Raw genomic sequence first — 24,721 nt, 5'->3', positions numbered from 1 at the left:
TGTGTTGACTAATGAGTTGTCACATGTACATGCCACACATGTTTAACGCATGTCACAATGTCCAAGCACTAAGGTTACAATGGTTTTCTCTGTCTGGAACATATGCAGTTATACTTAGTTGGATGGATGGATGGATGCTATCTTTCTATCACTGTTGAATTTCTATAATAGCATGACTCTGATGGTACTTCTGACTGCAAGGTAAATCACACTTTTATTATAATGCAAATTTTTTAGCTACATTATTGTTGTTACAGTAAAAGGACATTCACAAATTTTCTCACATCTACACTAAAGGTGTATGTGGCAGCCATCACAGCCCACCATATCACTGTCAATGGCATCTTTCTGGGTGCTCAATAATTTATTATAGGGTAAAGTGATCAACCAGATAAAGTTTGTATTTATTTGCAGGGACTCTTCCTTCTAAATCTGGGGTGTTCTCTCTGTTATTCCATTAGTGGGCAAAATGGAGAAATAAACTAAGGGCCATAACTCTGATGCTGAAAAAAAGGTCCTAATGATATGTAGTTCTTCAATAATAAGCTAACAATTTGATGCTGTAATTATGCCTATTTGAAAAGAACTAATTTAGTGTTTATATGTATACACTCACTGGCCATTTTAATAGGCTGTACATCAACTCATTCATGCAATTATCTAAACAGTCAAGTGGCAGAAGTGCAATACATAAAATCATGCAGATACGGTCATTGAGCTTCAGTTAATGCAAACATCAAACAACAGAAAGAGGGAAAATGTGATGAGTAATCTGACCATAGCGTGATTGTTGGTGCCAGATAGTCTGGTTTCAGTATTTCAGAAACTACTGATCTCCTGGGATTTTCACACACAACACTCTCTAGGGTTAACACAGAATGATGTGGGGGTGGGGGGGCGTACGTAAAAAGAAAAAAAAACCCCAGAGTGAACAGTGGTCAAGAAGTGGTGATAATGGAGTTCAGAAGAGAAGGGCCATACTGGTTCATGCTTACAGGCTATGGTAAGTCAGATAACCACTCATTACAACAATGGTGAGCAGAAAAGTTGGGGATTAACTTCGAAAGGGTGACTTTCAACAAAAACAAGAATAGTGAAGTTATTTTCTTTAGGTTGCATTACACTGAATACATGAACCAACAGTCTACATAGATCCAAAGTGCAATAGCTAAGGTGTGTAGTGTTGGACATTGTAGTCTCATCATAGTATTTTGTACAGTCACCCCTAAACCAATGGCTGTACTGTGAGATACAAATCTGTATATGTCCAGATTTCCCATGGACTTCTGAGAATGGTTTGTTTTCTTGGAAGAGCTTGCAAAACAGTGACATTGGGGGTGTGGTAGTTTCCTGGAATTGATGTAACCGCAAATGGAAACATTCACATAATAGACGAATATCCAACCATTAAACTATTTCTTGCATTCTATATTACTAACTATATAGAATACTAACTATGCAGAACTATATTCAGTTTGTAGTAAAAACAGCATAAACATACTGTATGTGTGCTGTAATTAAATTATTCCACTGCAAATGAAACTGTGTGCCATATTATCCAGGTTAGTTCATTACCATGTGTGATGGTAATGTATCATGGCATAGATGGCAAAGCGGAAATTTATTGAAAGTATATTAGAAGGGGAGCAAAATTAAACATACCACTCACAATGTTTGTGAATGAAGAAAAAAGCACAAGCACAATGATTGCCATCTCTGGTAATAAAAAATAAAATATATATTAAAAAAATATATATATATAATACATGTCTGTGTTAACTACTGTGAGACTAATGTTACATATGCATGACACACATTTTCACAATCTAAGTACTACAGTATGCAGGGTATCAAGGAAGGTGATAATGTGGGTGGTATTCTAACAACCAAGCATGGCACGATGATGAAGGACATAATTTCGACTAATGGCTGCACACGTTGTGGTGTTGCCACCATGCTGTCCAGGGACGTTGAGGATGGTGCGGTGTTCTATGCGGTTTCTTCCCCCACATCTTTTTATGGCTAGGTTAATGTCTACCTCATCAACGTAGACAAAATCATAATGGTCTGCAGCAGCATCTAGTTCCATAACTCTCTGAAATAGACAAGAAAAAACATTACTGTATGACAGTATGAATACACATAGAGTAGTGAATATGTAGCATTATACACTGGAATACAGTACCAATGACAGGGCAGTATTACTTACTTGTACATATTGTTTCACTTTGTCAGAATTTCATTGTTACAAATGGTACTCTGTAAAGCTGCTTCATCTCATGGCGTTTCAGGAGATGGCTAAGTGTGGATAAACTCACCCTATTTATGTTACTGATTGTTGTGTTGTTGATTGTTGTGTAGTGATGATGTGGTGTTGCACTTTTCGTAAACATATGCTGTTGTTTGCTATGACCATATTCACTATGTGTTGTTCCTTACCTGTTCTCACTTCGAAATGTTGGATGACACTGGTTACAGTATAGCATCTCAAGTTAAGCTGGATCATCTGCCCAGCCTCCCTGAACCTCAAACCATGATTTACAGTTACATTTATGGCATTTGGTATACACCCTTATCCAGGGTAACTTACCAAAGTGATTTGAAGTCTCTATCAATAAATACATCCCAATACTAGTTCACTAGGTCATGGACTAAGAATACCATCAGTCTTAAAACTCTGTTGGGAGGTAATATAGTAAGAAAAACACACCAACAACAATATTCTTTTAATGAAAAGTGCTAATTTAAGTACTTTAGCAAGAGGTAGGTCTGTAGATGTCGTTTGCAGACCACCAGTGACTCAGACATCTACTGTAGGGGAAGTTCATTCCACCACCTAGATACCAGAACAGAGAAGAGTCTTGATGAATGATTTTCTTGTACCCTGAGAGATGGTGGCACCAGTCTAGCAGTGATAGAGATTCAGAGGGAGCGTGGTGCAGTGCGGGGTGTGATAAGTGATTTGAGGTAAGTGGGTGCTGCTCCATTTTTGGCTTTGTAGGCAAGGATCAGCGTTTTAAATTTGAAGCGGGCAGCTACAGGAAACCAGTGGAGGGAGCATAGCAATGAGGTGGTGTGTGAGAACTTAGAAAGGTTGAAAACAAGTCGATCAGCTGCATTCTGGATCAGTTGCAGAAGTCGAATCATGCTCAGAGGCAGACCTGCCAGGAGTCAGTTGCAGTATTCCAGTCTCAAAATGACAAGAGACTGAACCAGCACCTGAGTGGCCTGTATGGATAGAAATGGACGAATCGTTCTGATGTTGTAAAGGAGAAATAGACATGAGCATGTCAGATTAGCAATGTGAGAGGAAAATTACGGTTGATTGTCCATAGTTACCCCAAGATTGTGTGCAGTAACCGAAGGTGGGATCAGAGAGATGTCCAGGGAGATCACAAGATCTTGACATGGGGATGAATCACCTGGGATGAACAGCAGTTCAGTTTTGCTGGGATTAAATTTCAGCTGATGAGCTGCGAGCCATGAAGAGATGTCTGCCAGACATGCTGAGATCTGAGCAGAAACAAGAGGATCTGAGGGAGGGAAGGAGAGAATGAGTTGAGTGTCATCCACATAGTAGTGGTATGAGGACCCATGTGAGGATATGACCTCACCAAGAAATCGAGTATAGAGGGAAAACAGAAAAGGACCAAGTTCTGAGCCTTGTGGGACACCAGTGTAGAGTCTGGATGGAGCAGATGTGGATCCCCTCCACCTAACCTCATACGAGTGACCTTCCAGGTAGGAAGCAAACTACTGTCATGCTGCACCGAGACTCATGAGATCGGACAAGAAAGTCTGGTTGTTGACTGTGTCAAACACCGCTGAAAGGTCAAGGTGGATGAGGACTGATGACAGTTTGGCTGATCTAGCAGCATGTAGCTTCTCAGTGACAGCCAAAAGTGCAGTCTCTGTGGAATGTAACGCTTTGAAGCCAGACTGGTTAGGTTGCCAGACTTAGAGGTTGTTCTGTGAGAGATAAAGAGACAGTTGATTGTACAAAGTGCATTCAAGGATTTTAGAAAGAAAAGAGAGAAGTGATACAGGTCAGTAGTTGCTGATGTCAGAGGGAACCAGAGTGGGTTTCTTCAGGATGGGAATAAGCCTTGCTCTCTTGAGTGCAGTTGGTATGTGACCAGATGATATGGAGCCACTAATGTAGTCGTGATGAAGGGGAGGAGTTCTTGTGAGATAGTCTGGAGCACTGTGGAAACTATTGGATCCAATGGGCAGGTGGTAGGATAGCAGGACAAGATGACCTGCAGGATCTCATCTGTTGCTAGATTAGAAAAATGTGCCATTGAAGGAGAAGGGAAATCCTCAGTGGGTAGTGGGTAGTTGGGGAAGAAGAGAAGGCCTGGCAGATTTTTTCAATCTTCTCATCATAAAAGGTGGCAAAGTCTTCAGGAGTCAGGGAGGATGGAGCAGAAGGAGTAGGTGGGTTGAGTAGTGAAGAAAAGATGTTGTGGAGCTTGCAAGGTTCTTGTGCAGAAGTTTGAAGCTTTTGCTTGTAGAAGACAGTCTTAGTAGAAGTCACTTCAGATGAGAATTTGGGCAGGAGAGCACAGTAAAGGCCCTTTCACACTGAGCGTGAAACGATTGATCACAGTAAGCTAATTCAAGCCTGCACTATAGGTGATTCTGACCAAGAATACATTTTACACCTGCACAGTAGGTGGCGCAACCCACTATTCAGCTGATCGGCCTATCATCTTTGACCATAGAGAAGAAGAACCACTTAAAAGTTGCTGCATATCACCACAACACAAACTGTTAAGAAGCTCAGAAACGAACTCTATTTATTTTATGTGTATTCAACCCAAAAAAGGGAGGCAGAAATTTTGTGTTTTTTGAACAGCACCATCAAGCTGTTTTAGTATGAATGAAATAATCTGCAATATAATACAGTAACACAGTAATTGGACAAAACCCGATTTTAATGCCCAAGACGAAATGAAGTGACAGTTCAGATCTTATTTATTATATTTATTACTGACATGTTTGAACAAGAATATAAAGATAAATAACAAATGACATACTGAGTATTGTTTTCTGCTACAAAAAGCCCAACTGTAACATTATGAAAAAAATATATAGTTTTACATACTTTCACTTTGTCGATAACAGAAATGTGCAAAAAGTGGATGGAAACAAGAATTTGATAACAAGAATTTAACAACTATTCTCTTCTCTCTTCTGGAAAACTCTTCTTCTGTGTATACACTGGTTTTCTGTGCTAATAGCTTTCCGTGCTATAGCATCACCCATAGATGTGCATAGACATGGCCGCTGGATCGTAGGTCAGCGTTGCCTCCATATTGGTCCAGGCAACAGTAATAATTCTCAGCTTATATTGTAGTTTATATTATAAACTAATTTGCAGATAATCGAGATTTTCATTTATTCTGTCATTTTTCTCCAAACCAACGTTTTTAGAAGCTCCTCATTTCGGCTGAGTGACTGACATATTATGAATCTTACTGTAGTTAGTTGGCTAGTTAACTTTTCTCATACAGAAGGTTTGCCAAAGAGAAACAGTTGAGGCAGAGGGAAGTATCTGTAAGAACGGAAGGTGTTTCCACAAGTGAGTCCCCCATTCTGTGCAGTGAGCACTTCAAGTCGGAGGACATTAACAGGACAGGTCAGACTGTCAGGATTACAGATGGAGATAAACCACATATCTTCAGTTTCGCCACTCATCTCCAAACAGTAGGTGTATCCATAGGCTATAATGATTTAATAGCTTGTCATCAAATCCATCCATCCATCCATCTTCTATACCGCTTATCCTTCCTTCAGGTCACGGGGGAACCTGGAGCCTATCCCATGGGGCATCGGGCACAAGGCGGGTTACACCCTGGACAGGGTGCCAATCCATCGCAGGGCACACTCACACACACATTCACACACCCATTCATACACTACGGACACTTTGGAAATGCCAATCAGCCTATGCATGACTTTGGACTGTGGGAGGAAACCGGAGTACCCAGAGGAAACCACCGCAGCACGGGGAGTTGTCATCAAATTGTGGCTCATTATTATTATTATTATTATTATTATTATTATTATTATTATTATTATTATTATTATTATTATTATCTATAACTATACATATAACTTATTATACATTACATAGATTATATATATATATATATATATATATATATATATATATATATATATTATATATATATATATATATATAACTTATTCCCTATAACCTATATATTATCTATATATTAAAATATAACTGTAAATATTTTACCGGATCCATAAAGGATTATGTTATAATTATCTTTGTAATTGTCTGTTTTGGAGTATATCTGAATCCTTTTATGCTAATAAAATATAGAAAGTGGACTGACTGCCAGTGTCTCACTATTGGGTTTGTATTTGCCAATTTTGTTGTATTTTGTTACAATGATGGCCAATTATTAGTACTTAAAGATCCACTATTTCGATTTTATTCAGTATTTAAAAAGGAACGAGCTTTGTTACCAGAATTCTGACCTGGAGCACAAGAAAAGCTAAAAGATGGGTATGAAGACAGAAAAATCCATTTCCACAATGAAAAAAAAAAATCTTTATACACATTTCATGTACATTAAAAAATATTACAATAAGGACGTCTAATACATTTTTAACCAAGAAAAATAAGCAACATCTATGCTTGACAAGCGTGAGTTTTTACAATTCCTTATGACAATGAATAATTTTCCAAGTCTAACTATCGAGATAAGTAACTGGAGACAGAACTATTTTTTGTACTCCACACAAATTAATTAACATTGAAATCGTTTGAGAAATATAAACATCATGGTGCTTTTTATCCAGAAAAAGTGCAGCTCCTCTGTTTACTTGTATTTTATTTATAGGGCAGTCTTGCCCTTACCAATATGGCGGACGCATTGACATATATCTCAGCGATGGGTCAAAGCAGCCAATGCGGCATCAATGTATATGTCTGTAATCACCAATCTCGCCCTTGCACGCAACCGCAGCATCAAGGCACGTGATCTAAAGCTAAAATCTAATTGGACGTGTCATTTTGTCGCGTGGTATCAGGGAAAAAATAAATAAAAAATCAAGGTGCTGGACGAAAACACATCTGGGCCGCACTTCAGTTCTAACAGTGAAAGAGTGAAAGGTAAGATGTAAGCCGCGTAGCTAAAGTTTAATATTTGACAACTGTTTTACGACAGAAATGTACGGAAGCCCTAAGCGGCCTTGCATTATTATTATTATTATTATTATTATTATTATTATTATTATTATTATTATTATTATTATTCTTATTATTATTTAAAAAAATTTTCCCAGTTGTTTTCTCCTGATCTCGACATAACAAAAGTTGTTTTCTGATTAGCATTTTAATGTGAGAAAATCTTACTCTTTGCGAATGGGACTGGAGCTGTTCCACCGAATGGGTGACATTTCCATCCCCAGGACATTATATGTATAAAAAATGCGTAAAACATAACTCTAAAATACATTTTATTTTTAATCAAAGTGTCCTGCATATTAAGATAACTGCAGATTTAAAATGTCTAATTAAAAACATTAATAAAAACTACCTAGAACACTAAAAAAAAAAATCGCATTTGTTGCATGTCCCCATTCTTTATCTCTGTACTTTATCATGAAATATAATGATTAAATCCTTTTTTCTTTTTTCTTTTTCGCATTTTTTTTTTTTTTTTGCATTTTTGTGTGACTTTATATCCAACCTATGCTTTAAATGTTTTGTTTTGGGTTTTTTTTTTCATGAGAAATCCACAATAGTTTAGATAAAATACACATTTTCGTCATGTCCCCAGGTTTTCACTCAGTGCTTTTATCATAACACATTCCCCCTCTGAAACACACACAATCCAGATACACATTCCTGTTACGCAATGTTCCTTCCTGTTGTTAAATGGTTTTTCTCTAAAAAAATAAATAAATAAAGTTAAATCACTGCTTCTCTCATTTGTGTTATGCCCATAATTTATCCAATATCTTAATTAATTACATGATATAAAAAAAAAATTATAAAGTTGAGGTTTGGCTCTCCCTTAAAATGAAAAATAATAATAATAAATTGGCTTTGCATTTAAAAATAATAATACACCTTCTGTGCATATATAGTGATTTTTTTTTTTTCAGCAAATATCAATTATTTAAACATGTCCCTGACAACCTCTGTAGCCATTTGCCACTTGTTAGCAACCGTCTTTTTCAAGACACGTAAAAGCTTTTAAAAAAATCCTGAGTGGGGTATTACTGATGTATTTTATGGCATAATATAAAACGTGAACATATATTGAGCTTGTGTTAACCACAGACCTTATTTCTGGAATTTAACCAAAAAAACCCATTCAAAATTCCATTGACTTCGGGATGATTGATGTCCAGTGCACAGGAAAATTAAGTCGAGATCACGAGAAAACAACTCTTGTTATGTTGAGAGCCCGAGAAAACAACAGGAAAAAAAAAAAAAACTAATAATGCGTGGCCACTTAGGGCTTCCGTAGAAACGTTAAACGACTGACAGTAATATCCAGGAATGCAAACATTTATGCGATTCATGTAATGTAATGTGTTATTGACAATGTGACGAGACAAGAAACATTAACGGAGCCATTCTCAGTATATTAGGCAGAAGATGGACAATAAGTGTGTGCATATTGTGAATGATTGTAATGAATGTGGTCACCTGGCTTTACTGATGGTCTTTCAGTAAATCCACTTATCTAAGAAAATGATTCATAAACCTAAATGTGGAAGAGTTATCCTCCTCAGACTTAAAGTAGAGCATGGTAAAACCTTGACTCAAGTGTGGTTTTTGGTTGTGGTTAGGACAAATAATTTATTAAAATAAAAATATATTATTTGCAAATCTAGTTCTTTAACTATTTTTTTTATTCTTTTAATTCTCTTTTCTGGACAATAAACCCCCAAGTGTCTGCAACCATTGTATTTTGATATTCGTCTGTATGTCCTTGTCAGGTCTGTGATCAAAAAGTTAAAGGTATAGTTCACATAAATATTTAAATTCTGTTTTCATTTACTTACCCTCATGTCATTCCAAACCCAAATACTGTTACTTTTCATAACATAAAAGAAGATTTTTTCTTGATATGATACGAATGATACAATTTTTTTCTTTGGGACAGCAGAAAAAAAAGGTAAGCTGACAGGAACAGGAAATAAAAGTTAACAGTAAAGTGGAAGTTTTGTAATTCATATTTGGTCTGCTCTATATCTGTGCATAATAAGATGAAGGCCTGCCTGGGGGTAGAGAGTAAATCTGAAATATAATAAACCATCTAATCTAACTTTGTGTTGTAATACACACTGACCTCACTGTAGTATTTTGATCCTAAATATAAAGGTCTTGCATTGTATATATAAATAATGTGTATATATAAATATTTCGGACTTTATTACATAGAGAACTTAAAAGGACTATTACATTTGTGACCCCACCCCCAGATTGTTTGTAAATCTGGTTGTGTCACCTTTAGCAGCAATAACTGCAACAAAATGCTTCCGATAACTGGAGATCAGTCTTTCACAGCGCTGTGGTGAAATTGTGGCCCACTCTTCTTTGCATAACTGCTTTAGTTCTGCCAAACTGGAGGGCTTTCGAGCATGAACTGCCCATTTAAGATCCTGCCACAGCATCTCAACTGGTCTCAAGTTAGGAAATTGACTAGGCCAATCCAAAATATCCAAGATATCACTTTACTGTAGTTGGTCTGTGACTGGTATTTATCAGTACAGTGAGCAGATATGTGGAGTGTAAGACCCTGTTCATTGCAGGCAGGCAGTTATGGAGGGATTCTGGGGGACTGGTTTACTGTAGCAATGGCCCTGGGGAAGAAGGTGCTCCTCAGTCTAGTTGTGTGGACATAGATAGTCTTGAAATGCCTGCCAGATGGTAGAAGGTTGAAAAGATGAATGATGGGTGGAGTTCTTACAGCTTTCGGTTACTTTCCTGAGATGGGGAATGTCCTCCAGGGCTGGTAACAATTTTCTGAGAAACTTGCTGCAGATCATTCCTGTTAACTGCTGTGCTGCTGGAAAACCACACTGGGATGCAGTAGGACAGGATGCTCTCTGTGGTGCAGCAGTAGAATGTCATCAGCAGCTGTTGAGGTAGTCCAGCCTTCTTAAATGTCCTCAGGAAATACAACTGCTGCTATGCCTTCGTTGCCAGTGAGGTGGTGTTGACAGACCATGTGAGGTCCTCTGAGATGTGGACACCCAGGAACTGGAAGCTGGACACCCTCTTCATGGATGATATTGTTGAAAGCAGAGCTGTAGTAGTAAGTCAATAGCATCCTGATGTACAGTGAGTTCCGTAAGTATTTGGACAGTGACACCATTTTACTACTTTTGCCTCTGTTCACCACTACAATGGATTTGAAATGAAGCAATCAATTGAAGTATACACTTTCTGCTTTATTTAAAGGGGTTTAAGCAAAATATTGCATTAAACGTTTAAGAAATGCAACTTTTTTTTTTTTTTTTTTTTTTTTTTTTTTTTTATATAGAATCCCTCCACTCAAAAGCAATTTCAAAAAAAGCAGTTTCATGGCCAAATGTGGCCTGTTTCTTAATTATTTCATAACTAATCAAGGAGATAAATGGTCTGGAGTTGATTCCAAGCTTTGAATTTGCATTTGGTAGCTGTTCATGGGAATTCTCAATATGTGGTCCAAAGAGGTGTCGATGCAAATGAAGGAGGCCATCATTAGACTGAAAAAAAAACCATAACAGACCTATCAGAGAAATTGCAAGAATTTTAGCTCAGCAACACCACAAGGCCTAGAAGACCACGGAAGACAACTAAAGTAGATTAATGCAGAATTCTTTCCTTGTTTAAGAAAAACTCCTTCACAACATCTGGCCATTTCAGGAACACTCTGGAGGAGGCAGGCATATCTTTGTCAAAGTTTACAATCAAGAGACACCTTCATGAATGTAAAGATGGTTTACCTCAATGTGCAAACCACTGGTAACACTCACGAACAGAAAGGTCAGATTAAATTTGCTAAAAACCTCTAAAAAAGCCTGACCATTTCTGATTTCCTTGTACCAGAATGATGGGAAGAGAAGAGTATGAAGAAGGAAAGGAAGGGTTCATGTTACAAAGCATACCACATCATCTGTCAAACATGTGGAGGCAGTGTGTGGCATGGGCATGTATGGCTTCAGTGATGCTGTGACTGCTGATAGCAATAGCAGGATGAATTCTGAAGTGTATAGAGCTATACTTTCTTCTTGGATTCAGTCAAATGCTGCAAAACTGATAGGATGGTTTTTACAGTACAGATGGGTAATGACCCAAAACATACCACAAAATCAACCCTAGTGCTTCTTAAGGCAAAAAATAAACGTTCTTAAATATCTGGTGACCTCAACCCAATTGAGCATATTTTTCACTTATTGAAGATAAAACCAAAGGCAGAAAGACCCACAAAGCAGCAGCAACTGAAGGCAGCTGCAGTAAAGGCCTTCCAAGGGAGGAAACTCAGCATTTGGTGGTGTCCATGGGTTCCAGATTTCAGGCAGTCATTGACTGCAAACGATTTGCATCCAAGTATTAAAAATAATCCTTGTTGACTCATATAATGTGAAGCAAACTGTCATAGACTACAGCTTCACAAGTTGTGGCTTTATTGACAACCATATACATTGCATCTTGCAGCAATATGGGTGCAGAATGATGGGCAGACCCTGTGGTAACATACACTTACATTGACATCACACATACTGATGTACTACATCCCCTTTCCTAAGCATAGTCCCAAAATACACAAACCAGTTTTGAAGTCATAGCTGTGATTCATCTAATCAAAATTCTTTTTCACTATGAACATTAGTTCTCTCGTCTTTTTCTTTTTTTTAAACACATATCTTTACCAGAACAACAAAGGCATATAAAATCTGAAACAATATCAGTACCAATACCAAAAAGTAACTGTTGCTTCAAGTGTATTGTGCAATCACAAAACTGGTTTGTTTAATCTAGATAAACAAAGATATAAAACATGAGTGTGTAATTCAACAGCATTTCAAGTCTTTTACTCTTCGTATTTTGGGTTAGGAGAAACTGTACGTCCAAACTATGTCACGTAAGGACTGGTTCTCAATTGTGTGTGTGTGTGTGTGTGTGTTTGAGAGGTCAATTGACTTGAGGCCATTTGTGAGGGTAAATCATTTATCATTGGAACTGGATCATTCACTTTGGTTGGGACATGGATTGACTGGTAACCATCATCATATTGACTTGGCATAGGCTCTTTCAAAAATAGGAAGTGCCTATGTCCTTTCCTCCAGACAAGATGATGTAAGACCCTGGTTCCTTGTAGACTTCCTTCACCATTAATTTGCTATCCTACCCCTGAGGAGTTTGCATCCTCACAACTTGACCTTTTGAGAGTGTGCTCAGCTGTTTATTTGTTTTCTCATAACTTTTCTTTTCTTTGTGAGTTGTACATGGATCTCCCTGGAGGCCAGCTGATTGATCTCATACCATTGACATGATAGGCCAAAAGAATATGCCATGTGCACGTCATTTAGTAGATTTAGCTCCAGGTTGACCCCTGTGTACAATTTGTGTGTATTCTAACTGAAGTGTTTCTGAGATGATGACTTTATGACCTTTCCACACAATTGCTTCATCTGTGACCAGTTCATGTCTGTATGGATGAAATGGCCGCATTGCTGCGGGAACACTGTGCAGTTTGGTTGGCCATCCTTGTCTGATGGTGTTGATGAGCATTTGTAGACCAGGGTCATCTCCTGTATGACATTTATGTTCATCCATGCCTGATGGTAAGCTATTGCAGACATTCATTACCTCAAAGGTATTTAACTCCTTGGACTGTTGCTGTATGGATGCTTGTGGAGCTCATGACTAGATATCTGATATGTACATGTGTTTTTTCCTTTTTTGTAGACAAGGGTGTTGTATTGAAGCTGAAGCAGCATTGGTTGGAGGCAGGCATACCGCCCCTAAACCAAACTGTGAGGAGTCGCAGGTTAAAGTGATGGGCTTGTCAAAATTGTATCATGACAGTACTGGGTGGCATGTTAGGCACTTCCTCACCTCAAAGCATTGAAAGCATCCTGGTGTTCTTGTAGCCAACACCATACCATGTCTTTGTGTGTTTGCTGACACAGTGGGCAGAAATATCACTCAGATTGGGGATTAACTTGCCCATATAGTTGACATGCCGAGAAATCTCAGAAGAGAAGTGATGTTTGTGGGCTTTGGCACTTCACTGATGGCTTTGGTCTTTGATGGATCAGTATGTAGGCTGTTGCTACTAAATACATGGGCCACATAGCTCAGTTCTTTCAGTCTGAATTTACATTTCAGTGGATTTAGCCTGAGATTCACCTGTCTGGCCCGTTCAAGCACTCTTTGTGGGTTGTTGCCATGCTCCTTCTGTGTGTCCGCCAACTAATATGTCATCATGAAAGGAGTGCTGTGAGCAGTAATGATTTGTGGTCTAGGGAGACTTGCCAAAATGAATTTTTTGCATCAAGCTCAGAAAAGATTGTGGAATTTGACATTTGGGCTGTAACTTCTTCAACTGTCCTCAATGAATGGTGTGGTCTTTGCAAAACTGTGTTTAAGTCTCTGGGCCCTATGCAAATGTTTTATGGGCAGCGACCATGGACTAGACCCATGCAGTCAGTTCAGAAATGGGAGTGATGACACCAAGATTGGTCATTCACTGAAGCTCCATTTTAACCTTGTCCTGCATGGCAACTGGAATGTGTCTTGCTGGTTGGATGACAGGAGAAATAGAGGGATCAATTTTCACGGAATATGTGACAGGTAGCCTTTCCACCTCATCCTTGAACAGGTCAGCTTATTTGTTGAAAATTTTGTCTATAAATTCATCGTGACTGGACACGTTCAGTTGGTGGACTTCCTTGTTAAGTGTTAGAAGTCTGGTAGACCCAGTAATGGCTGTTTAGTGCTTTTGATGACATAAAACACCAGGTTGTAAGTGTGTAGCTCATTGCCGCCATATGCTATTAGCTTTGTTGTGTCTGACACATTAAGTTTGTTCCCTATTCGCAGGTGTTGGAAAGTGTCTAAATCCATCACGTTACACTTGGCTCCTGTGTCTACTTTCAGCTCTGCCGAAATACCATGTACAGTGCTGTACAGTTCACTCTGTCAGGTTAGCTATGGAATCAACATTCTCCACAGTTACTCCACCAATGAAGAACGATTCACCTTCATCACTGTTTGTCTGGTGTGGTTCAACATTGTGGATGGTTTTGGTGTAGCGTCACTGTGGTTGGTTGGTTTGTGTGGACCTGCAGCATTTCTTAAAATGGTTCCTCTTTTTGCAGCCATTGCATTGTTGACCATATGCAGGACACTTATTTCTTTTAGCTGGGTGGTCACTACCGCAGTTGTTACAGTTTTTCACTGTTGGTGATGCTTTGCATCTGGTTTGTATTTTGATCTGCAATTTCTGTACTTTCCTGCAGATGCTTGGTGTATGGCGTAGACTATTGTGGTTGTTGTTTGGGGTGTTGCTGGGTCTCTAGTGTGCTATTCAGTTTGCTCATAGATCTGACATACTGACATGGCCTTGGCTAAAGTGAGTTTTGGATCACGCAACAGTGATTTTCTCAGAGTGTCACTATGTACTCCACAAACTAATCGATCACGAATAAGCTTTTTTTGTGTGTAATGCACCACAGTTGCAGCTTTTTACTTTTAGTCTCAAATCCCTAATATAAGATTCAAACGTCTCACCGGGCTTCTGTGATCTCATGTTGAATTTGTGTCGTTCCATGGTGACGCTGGTGTGAAGAACACAAATTTCATGGAACTTTCTTTTTAAGATGTCAGGGTCTTCCCTGGACTCAGCTGGCTTATGATAATGCTATCATTTTCACCGGGAGCTCTCACCTCCTGTGCATGAACAAAGGACCGTTTGTGTTCGATGACTTCAGGACCCGCGAGGTTGAGGAGAATGAATGCTTGTGTTCAATGTGGTTTGTTCCCATGAGCAGCAGCAATGTTAGCAGCAAGGTATCAAACTCCTGCTCGAATATACTCCTGTTCTCTGTAATATTTTCATTGAAAATGAGAGGATCTGGTCTTTGTAATTCCTCTACCATGGTTAGTGTATGTGATGAGATTGTTTATGTAGCTTAGCAGCTAGTTAGTTAGTAAAGAGCAACATGCATGGAGGCTTTTCCCATGAAGACAAAACTCACTTGTGCGTGCAATCGAAGTTTACTTCTGACACAATGTTGACTCGTATAATGTGAAACAAACTGTCATAGACTTCAGCTTCTCAAATTGTGGCTTTATTGACAACCATATACACTGCACCAGGGAGCTATACTGAACACACTGACTCCAGGGGCAGGATGAGGGACAGACCCCATGGTAACATACACTTACAGTGACGTCACACATACTGATGTACTACAATCCTAATATTTATGATTATGTTAGTTTGTTCAATTACTTTTGAGCCTGTGAAAATGGAGGGACTCTGGAGAAAAAAATGGCTGTGATTCTTAAACGTTTAATGCAATATTTCTGTTAAACCCCTTGAATTAAAGTCGACACTTTATGAATCACATCTTGCTTTATTTCAAATCCATTGTGGTGGTGTACAGATGCAAAAATAAGAAAATTGTGTCACAGTCCAAGTACTTATGGACCTGACTGTATGCACTTGGTCTTTCTAGATGGGTCAGGATGGTGTGGAAGGCAGTGGAGATGGCATTCTCTGTCTTGTATGCAAAATGATATGGGTCCAGGGATGCAGGGATAATGGCTTATGATGAGTTTGATAATGATGATGATGATAATGAAGAGTTTGAGCACAACTGGTTGATAGCCTTTTGGGTTGCTGATATTTGACTATTTTTTTGCCAATGGTACAATGATGATTGGTTGAGATAAAGACAGATTAAACATATTTGTTAATACCTCAGCTAGCTGTTCAACTGTGTTCCGGTACACACCCCAGGACAACATGCTACATTTTATGGATTGACTTTCCTCAGTTCTCGCCTTGCATCATGGGTGTTAAACCTGAGGACTTGGTCATCTGCTGTGTGGTTGGGTTTCTTGTTGTCATGCTGCTGCTGTTTTCCTATAAAACTTTAGTTTATAGGAAGTGTGACATCACTTTGTGTGGGGGAAGCAGTATTACTTTTGTAATCTGTGATGGATCGAATGCCTTGCCACATTCTGTGTGTGGGTGTGTGTGTGGGTGTGTGTGTGGGTGTGTGTGTGGGTGTGTGTGTGTGTGTGGGTGTGTGTGTGTGTGTGTGTGCGCGTGCTTGAAGTACCCCTCAATTGGTTGTTTTTGGGTGGCATTAGCATTCGTTATGCCTCTTTTCAGTAGAAACTTTTGCAAAAGAAGCCAATTTACCAATCTAGGTCTCTATCCTCAGCTATGGGCATGAGTTGAGGGTAATGACCTAAAGAATAAGTGTCAGAAAATGAGGGTCAGAAATTAAGGGTCACTGGGTTTACTCTCCATGATAGCAGTCCACGAGAGACACTGCTCCTCCTAATAAAGGGGAGCTAATGCAGGCACCTTACAAGGATGCCTCATGTTTGGCTTCGACTAGTGCTGTATCAAGTACTCCTACAGTAGTGGATGGAGACCTCAAGACAAACCCAGTACCTGCTGGAGAGATTGTATCTTACAGTTGGCTTGGGAACATGTGGGAATTTCCAGGAGAAGCTGGGGATAGACTAGCTGGGGTTGCTGATCCAAGCTGATCTTCTCTTCTTGCTATCCCCCTGACCACCACAAGGAAAATTGAAAGGAAAATGAATGAATGAATGAATGAATGAATGAATGAATGAATGAATGAATGAATACTTTATGTTACTAGTGAGGTCTTTAACCAATCCAGGGTAGTTGAACAAATCTAAACCTATTATATATAGATGCAGATCAAACTAATAATTTCTGTGGCTTTCAGTGGAAAGGAAAAATACTGTCATTGTAGCAGACAAGAAGCTTATTAGCAATACTTCATATTCATTTAATAAAATTGCTTATTTTACAGTAATGTTTATGTGTTTTGATATTGCTATAGCCTGTATGCCTCTAGATAACATGACAATATGCTAATTCTAACTAATTCTAACGCTTTGTTCCCAGATTTTATTTTTAAGTTGGTTTGTCAGTTGAATTCTGACTGACTCTATTTTGTTTAAATGTTACGTTTTACACAAACTATCACTTTAAGTAGCAGACAGCATGTGGAAACTCCCCCCTGTTGTCACTTCCTCATTATGCTTTCCAGTAACCTTATGCGTTTCCCTTATCTTGTATAACTTATTGTTTTAGCAGAAATTCATCTCTGTAACTTTACACGAAGTAACCCTGAGAGGTAAGAATCGTTTTATTTAGACACATTCTCATCGTTTCTTATCACTTTATGACTTTTCTAAACTACAAGCTACACACGATCAATATACAAAATACTGTATGAACTACTGGCAACTTCGTATGTAAAGATGTGTCACATGTTAATCAAAGTGTTACCATGCCAGCGTTTACTATGAGGCTGTGTGGACTCCTGTTGACTCTCTCCGTGGTTCTGGCATATGAAAGGGGTTAGTGATCTTTCCATTCAGTAAATGATAGAGATGGAGAAGTGTCCTGGTATCGTAACGTTTATTTTCATTGGCAAAAAACATTTTATCATTCAGTGTTGTTTTTTGTACTTTGGTTGCAGATATATGTGACATCTGTGAAGAGGTACTGAATTGCTATGTTTGGATAGGTTGTTATGTAGTAATTTTGTATGCTATGTACAGTAAAAAATAATAATAACTGATTTAGATGTGTATTTCTGTTTTTCTCGTTAGGATCAAACATCTGTAATATCGAAGAACCATGAGATTCACATAAATTCAAGTAACTCATTTACATTTAGTTAACAGAATTACTGACTTGTATTGAGATCACGTTTATCAGCGAACTTTGATGAAATTAAAAGAATGTACAGTGGGTTTAGATAGTCAACTTCCACTTCAAAATGGTTCTATATAAAACTTATAGAATTGTTCAAGGTCATGCCCCATTTCAGGATTCTGAATAGACAACTTAAGGGCATTTTCTTCCTGTTCTTTATCCACTGTAGAACTGCTTTGGTGTATTGGGTCACTGTAATGTGGCTGATGGTTCCAATTTTTTTTTTTCTTGTCTGATAATAATATGGCAGTATTGTGCATTAGTTATTTTCTTATTTATTCTGCCCCATTTAGGGAAAGTTGGGAGGATTAATTTCTCCTTGAACTCCTGCCATCATGTTTTGCCGTAGGAATGGTGTTCCTTGGATGGCATGATATATTAGAGTTTTCAACAAAAAAAGTGAAATTTCCTATTTCATGAGGATATTAAAGTTGCACAGGCTTTAATGCTGTCAATGCATTGGTTTGGATTAAATTGGTTATAAGGGAAAGGAGGATTGAAAGTTGGAGGCACGTACAGTGCATCCTTAAAGTATTCACAGCGCTTCACTTTTTCCACAATTTGCATGTAAAGGCTGTGAATACTTATGTACGTGTGCTTTTTTTTGTTTTTTTATTTGTAATAAATTTGCAAAGATTTCAAACAAACTTCTTTCACGTTGTCATTATGGGGTATTGTTTGTAGAATTTTAAGGAAAATAATGAATTTAATCCATTTTGGAATAAGGCGATAACATAACAAAATGTGGAAGCGCTGTGAATACTGTCCGGATGCACTGTATATATACAATGTGCATACAATTTACTTAATTTTTTTTAAAATTTGTTTTCATAATTGTTTTCAGAATAAATTGTATTTTCACATAGCTATTGTGGTTAATGTGTGTATATACATGGATCAGGGAAATCTGAATTCTAAATTTCTACACTATTATAAAACCAAAGGACCCAATGTTGAAAAGGTTGTGGTGACCTTCTAGACCCACTAAATGTGGTTATTTATGCTCAGTTTCTTGTTGAGTCTATAGTCTTTGGCAATATTCTAGAAGTCAACTAGTTATGTTTTATGCCAAGTCTTTATTTTTTTCCTTGTGACACCTTGGTTTCTGATTTTTTCAGGTTTACCTGAAATCCAATGTTTGATTTATAATGTAAATTTATTAAGTTGTTCCTGGAGCACAGATTCACTTGCTGATGATGCACAATATTCTGCTTCATTTCAGTAAGTGTTGGTAAATTTCAGTTGAGGTTGTCCCTACTGAGTGCTGTTATTCATCTTGTCAATACAAATATTTAGTAGTTTAGTTTTGTTACTTTTAAAGATAATTAACATGTTTTTGTCCTCATATCAGATTTTGCAGTGCAACAGAGGACCACCCTTTGAACTGTACCTCAGAAAGTTCACAGAAATTGGTTGAATGCCAAGGCCAAGTTAAGATAATAGATGAGATGGATGAGATAGATGTGGCTGTTAACTTCAACATTTCCATAAATGGTTACTTGTACAACATCTGCCACTTTTATAATCTAGCAAATATTGGTAAGAAATCCTCTATAACACACACAACACCACTAGAAGTACCAGTATTATGTGAAATTTACATGCAAGCAATCTTCACTTTCCTAACTTCACAATAATTAACCATGATGTTTTGTAAAGATGTCTTTATTTGTTTAGAGTTGCAGATACCCTAAAACAGAATATAATAATAACAATAATAATAATAATAATAATAATAATAATAATAATAATAATAACTTTTAAATCAACCTTTTTTTCAATAGAATTTTATTTTTTCCTCTAAATGTTATACAACTGCACATTTCAGAACGTATCATAAAACTAAATTACTATGTAAAATCATAAAATACATCACAGCTTTAATGCATATAGCTGAATTTTTTTATTTCTTAATATATTTCTTTTATTTGACTAAACAAATTTCACACAACCCTGTCCAGCTTTCCAGGCTATCCAGAATAGAACTGATATTAAATAATGAATAAATAAATAAAAATAAATAAAATAAGATGACTAAATATGGACCACAGTGCCCTAGAGCCTAAGCATTAAATTCTTCCAGAAATACAATGTATGCACTCTGTATACACATTACCAGGTCAAACGTCTACCACAAGCAGACCCTCATTACATAGAACTGAGGCATAAAACATTCCCAGAAAATTTGCAGCCCTACAAAATGCCACGGTGAGAGGGGGGAAGGCATGTCCCCACAAATCATGAATGGGTCAAAGCCTAACAAAGTCTGGTCTAGGGAAAAAAGCACAGTCGTTAACATAGCAAAACTATATATACTAATTGAATTTGTAATTATACATGAGTTGGATATTTAAAGTGACATTCTATGCAATTCCACAACATCAGGTTTTTTTTTTTTAAAAAAAAACAATTGTTTTCCAGAGAAGCTGGATGCCCCACAAAATATTACAACTGTAATCAAGTCAACAAACTTAGAGATACAGTGGTTGCCACCAAGAAGTTGTTGTATTCATAAACAACAATGTCTTATTTATGAGTTGAAGATTAATAATGAGGTAAGAATTTGTGCACATTTCATACCTCTAGTTTGTATTTTACTTTCAGTGCTTGCAGGACTAACATGTTTTTTCCCTAGACAGTAGAGGATACATTGAAGGGTATGCTGGCATATAACAAAACAAACTTTGAACCAACAAGGTGTTACACTATTCAAATAAGGGTTAAACAGTCCAATGCCTGTGCCCTTACTCAACACTGGAGTGACTGGAGTAAAGCCGTGGGTGAGTCATTTTGAAGCATCAAATGGCCCCTTGGTTATAAGTGTAAAGTTTTAAAATAATGTTAAATGTGTGTGCTCTTTGAAACAGTGGTCAGACAATCTAGAAATATCTATCATCTTAATGCAAGTGTGATTGCATCCATTGCGTTTGTGCTTCCTATGATTCTTTTGGCTATTCTTCTGGTCTGCAAGTTCCAAAGGTAAACATTTCTAATATCACCTTTTACTCTAATTAGACTAACTATTGTAAGACTAACTAATTTAAACTTTGAATTAATCAACGTCAAATCATAATTTGCATGGATTACTGCACTTCCGTATATGGAAAACACTGTTTAAGTTGCTTGTTTATTTATATGCAGGATTTACGGAGAGCAACTTAGAGAAGTGGTTTGGAGTCTCTAACAAAAACAGATGCTCATGCTAGTTCACTAAGTCAGGGACTAAGATTATCATTAAGAAATTTTTGTGAAAAGTGTCATTTTATATTATTGCCATTAAGTAAGGTATATGAAAAATAAAATAAATAAAAAACAAGCCAATACAAACCCATCAATTAAGAAAAATTAAACTAATCATTAAATTATAACAAAAGAAATGCCACCAGGTTGGTCTGTCTGTCTGCCATAGCTACAAGCTGTAAACAAATGACTCAGCTGATGGAAGATTTAGTGCTTGCTTATTATTATTATTAATATTATAATTTATTAAAGCCATATTTTCTTTTTGCCATATGAGTCAAAATAATCATTACCCTCATGGCTCACTTATTGCTTCTGACTGTCTGAGCACTTGCACTTTTATGGAGTTTTGTGGGTGTCAATACATGCAACTAGCTGTGTCACAAACACTTCTTCAAAGTCTTCTTAGCATCCTCTAACTCGACATTGATCTAGACTTAAATAACTGTTAGTTACAACACTTGTAGTTTGTCAAGTCTTGTTAAGTGGGTTTTATTGTCATTCATTAATATACTCTGGAATAAAATGTTGTTTCTTTAGGAACATGGCACAACACACACAAAAAAAAAGTAGCACAAGACATAGGACTACATAAATTCTAAATACATGCCAGTGTAGTCCCAGTAGCAGAAGGATAGAGAAAAGTGTAGCAGCAAGCTAAGTCCTATAGCAATATAATAGCATTAGCTCTGAGGACATACAGTCTCTGAGAACATCTACAGTAGGTTTTCCAGTCACCCAGAATATTGCTCAACAATAATGAATAAGATTAATACGAATTTAACAAGAATATTAAACTAAAACAAATCACAAAAAAGGAGATTCAGTAACATGATTTGAATCTTTATACGTTTGCATTTCTTATATATTTGTGCAAATATATTTAATCTTGCTTTGAAATTTTACATGCTTGTTTACTTCTGCAGGTTATTTGAGAAGCTGTTTCCTTCCATTCCAAACCCATCCAAGAATGTTCAAATGCTTCTTGAGAAAAATGAGTTTAATCAGGTAAACTAACCTTATATTTATACCTTATATTTATATCACAGTGTCCTACTGGACTTATATTGAGATTCACAATAACAACATTGGATTTGTTTATCTTTTTTCTACCAGGTTACACCTCCTAAACAAATTGAAGGGGCCGAAGAAGGGGCCGAAATCCTTGAGGTGATAGGTTAAAGAACCATTGTATACCAATGTATTTTAAACCAGCATTAAAAAAAAGTTAGCGACTATAGCAACCTGGTCAGCCTTTTTGAGACTCTACACAAACAGATACTGTTGTGTTAAATAGAGTTTGAGGATGTTGCATAGATGACACGTCTCAGTGGTTTTCATTGTAGATGAGGGGTTACAACAGAAGAGTTATGCAAAAACATGTGGTTATAAATGGGTTTATTTACTATCGCCCTATAGTCATTTTTTCCCCACAAAACATTACGGGCAACAGTATTGCTACTCACATGCACTATGCTCCATGTTTTATTTCACATATACTGTTTTCAAATTTTGATGTCAGGACATTACAAGAATAGCCTGTGGGTTTTTAGATATGTGTAGATACCACAATATACTACAGCACTGTGTTTATAGCAATCAGTAGAATGCTCTGACACATTTTATTTCCAACCATGCAGAAATGTAAAGCGATGTAAAGATACATGTATAATGAATGTATAATATTAAATAGGTTGTATCTATTAATAATAAGTATTTAAATTGATGAGTTTCCTTCAAGTGCTACACTGTTTACCACAGTATTTTTTTTAGCAACCCTATGAATGTCACATCCTTCCCTTAAAGGCATTAGAGCATTTCACATGGGTACTTTCCACTGTATTTATGTGCACTCCAGTTTTGTAATATCTAGCACTGTATGCTTTATATTTCATACTTCCTATTATCTCAAAATAGAACATATATTTCTGAGTACATTTAGACAGGACAAGTCTGAAATACGACTGATTTGTTCTCTTTTTTTTTTCTCTATTTAAAAAATATATTTTTCTGTTTAATTCATTTTTAATGATTTTTTTGTTTGTTTTCTTTCATAATGAATATTTCTAAAGTTACTGTGTGCTAAAATTCATTGTAAGTTGTGGATGCTCACATGCATGTCATGTATTTTGTGTTCATTCATTTTATTGTAATAAAGAAATACAAATTAAAATGATCATAAAATACTTATCAAATTACATTTTTATATATACTGTGTCTATGTGTGTGTGTGTGTGTGTGTGTGTGTGTGTGTGTATATATATATATATATATATATATGTATGTATGTATATGTATATATATATATATATATATGTATGTATATGTGTATATATATATATATATATATATATATATATATATGTGTATATATATATATATATATATATATATATATATATATATATATGTGTATATATATATATATATATATATATATATATATATATATATATATATATATATATATATATACACACACACACATTAAAATCTCATATTTCTCCTTTACATCATTTCAGATTCTTTTTGGTCTAAAATTAATGAACAATTTGGAATGACCCAGATGTATTTGCCATGTACTGGGTGGAAGCAAGAAGGGTAGATTAAAGATTCGTTAGTGCCTAATGTACTGCTAATATAGATCACTATGTGCTTTATGTTGCAAGTGGGTGACGGTTAAGGAGGACGACATGGTGGTTGAAAAACTCGGCATCATATATTTTATGAAAACCAGGAACTAGCCTATAGAGTAGCCTGTACTGTTACTTCCACATTGACTAAGTTGTACTGCATTAGGCATTTTTTATTTATTTATGAATATATGATTTCTAGGTTTTGTGTAGTGAAACAAGTGGAAACATTAGTCACTGTTTTATTTTGTAAACATAATTTCATGAAAAATGAATGAATTTCCTTTTTTTTAGTGTGTGCAATGAAAAACAAAAAAAAATAAGCAGTTGCTTTCATTTCCATTTTGATTTTGTAAAGTTGAGAGACCAATAAAAGGAAGTGACCAGTTAGTTGCCTCATCGCTATAAATGTTAGTTTGTCGGTTTTACTCTTAGGCATTACAGTTAGATCAGTAGTACTAGGAAATAGATTATACAAAAAATATATGCACGTTTATAGATATTGTAAAGTGCAATAGAATGTCATGTTACTCTCCTAAATTTATTGGTGCACTTAACTGATTTATCAAATAAATGCATTTATCACGTGACCCACTGCAAACTAAATAATCCAAATTTCATCAGATTACTTCTTTGTTTTATTAATTAATTTCCTAAAATATATATCTCACACTCTACTAGAATGGATGACGTGTGAAAGGCGCATGCTGTGAGTAATCCCTAGACAGTGCTGGCTTTTGCCCACAGTCGGGGACTTTCCAAAAAATGTGTTATTTTTGGCCCCCAGCCATACTATATTTTACTGTTATTGGAAATTATTGTAAAGTCATTACAATACAACGAGACCATAACACCTATGGGTCA

General features: G+C 36.6%; 1 protein-coding gene across 1 annotated transcript; it reads left to right on the top strand.

Moving 5' to 3' along the window:
- The first annotated feature begins 7,100 nt into the window (after nt 1-7,100).
- Nucleotides 7,101-23,400, top strand: LOC108258973 (interleukin-5 receptor subunit alpha). Its single transcript, XM_017458042.3, has 12 exons — nt 7,101-7,150; nt 17,358-17,397; nt 17,547-17,623; nt 17,746-17,768; nt 17,879-17,927; nt 19,103-19,205; nt 19,336-19,523; nt 20,406-20,539; nt 20,620-20,764; nt 20,852-20,963; nt 22,151-22,232; nt 22,341-23,400. The coding sequence occupies exons 3-12, from the start codon at nt 17,554-17,556 to the stop codon at nt 22,404-22,406; spliced, it is 972 nt and encodes a 323-aa protein (XP_017313531.1). The 5' UTR covers nt 7,101-7,150; nt 17,358-17,397; nt 17,547-17,553; the 3' UTR covers nt 22,407-23,400.
- Nucleotides 23,401-24,721: the final 1,321 nt, after the last annotated feature.

Source organism: Ictalurus punctatus, chromosome 26, assembly GCF_001660625.3.
Source record: "Ictalurus punctatus breed USDA103 chromosome 26, Coco_2.0, whole genome shotgun sequence".
Lineage (NCBI taxonomy): Eukaryota > Metazoa > Chordata > Actinopteri > Siluriformes > Ictaluridae > Ictalurus > Ictalurus punctatus.
This window is presented reverse-complemented; position numbering and strand designations above follow the sequence as displayed.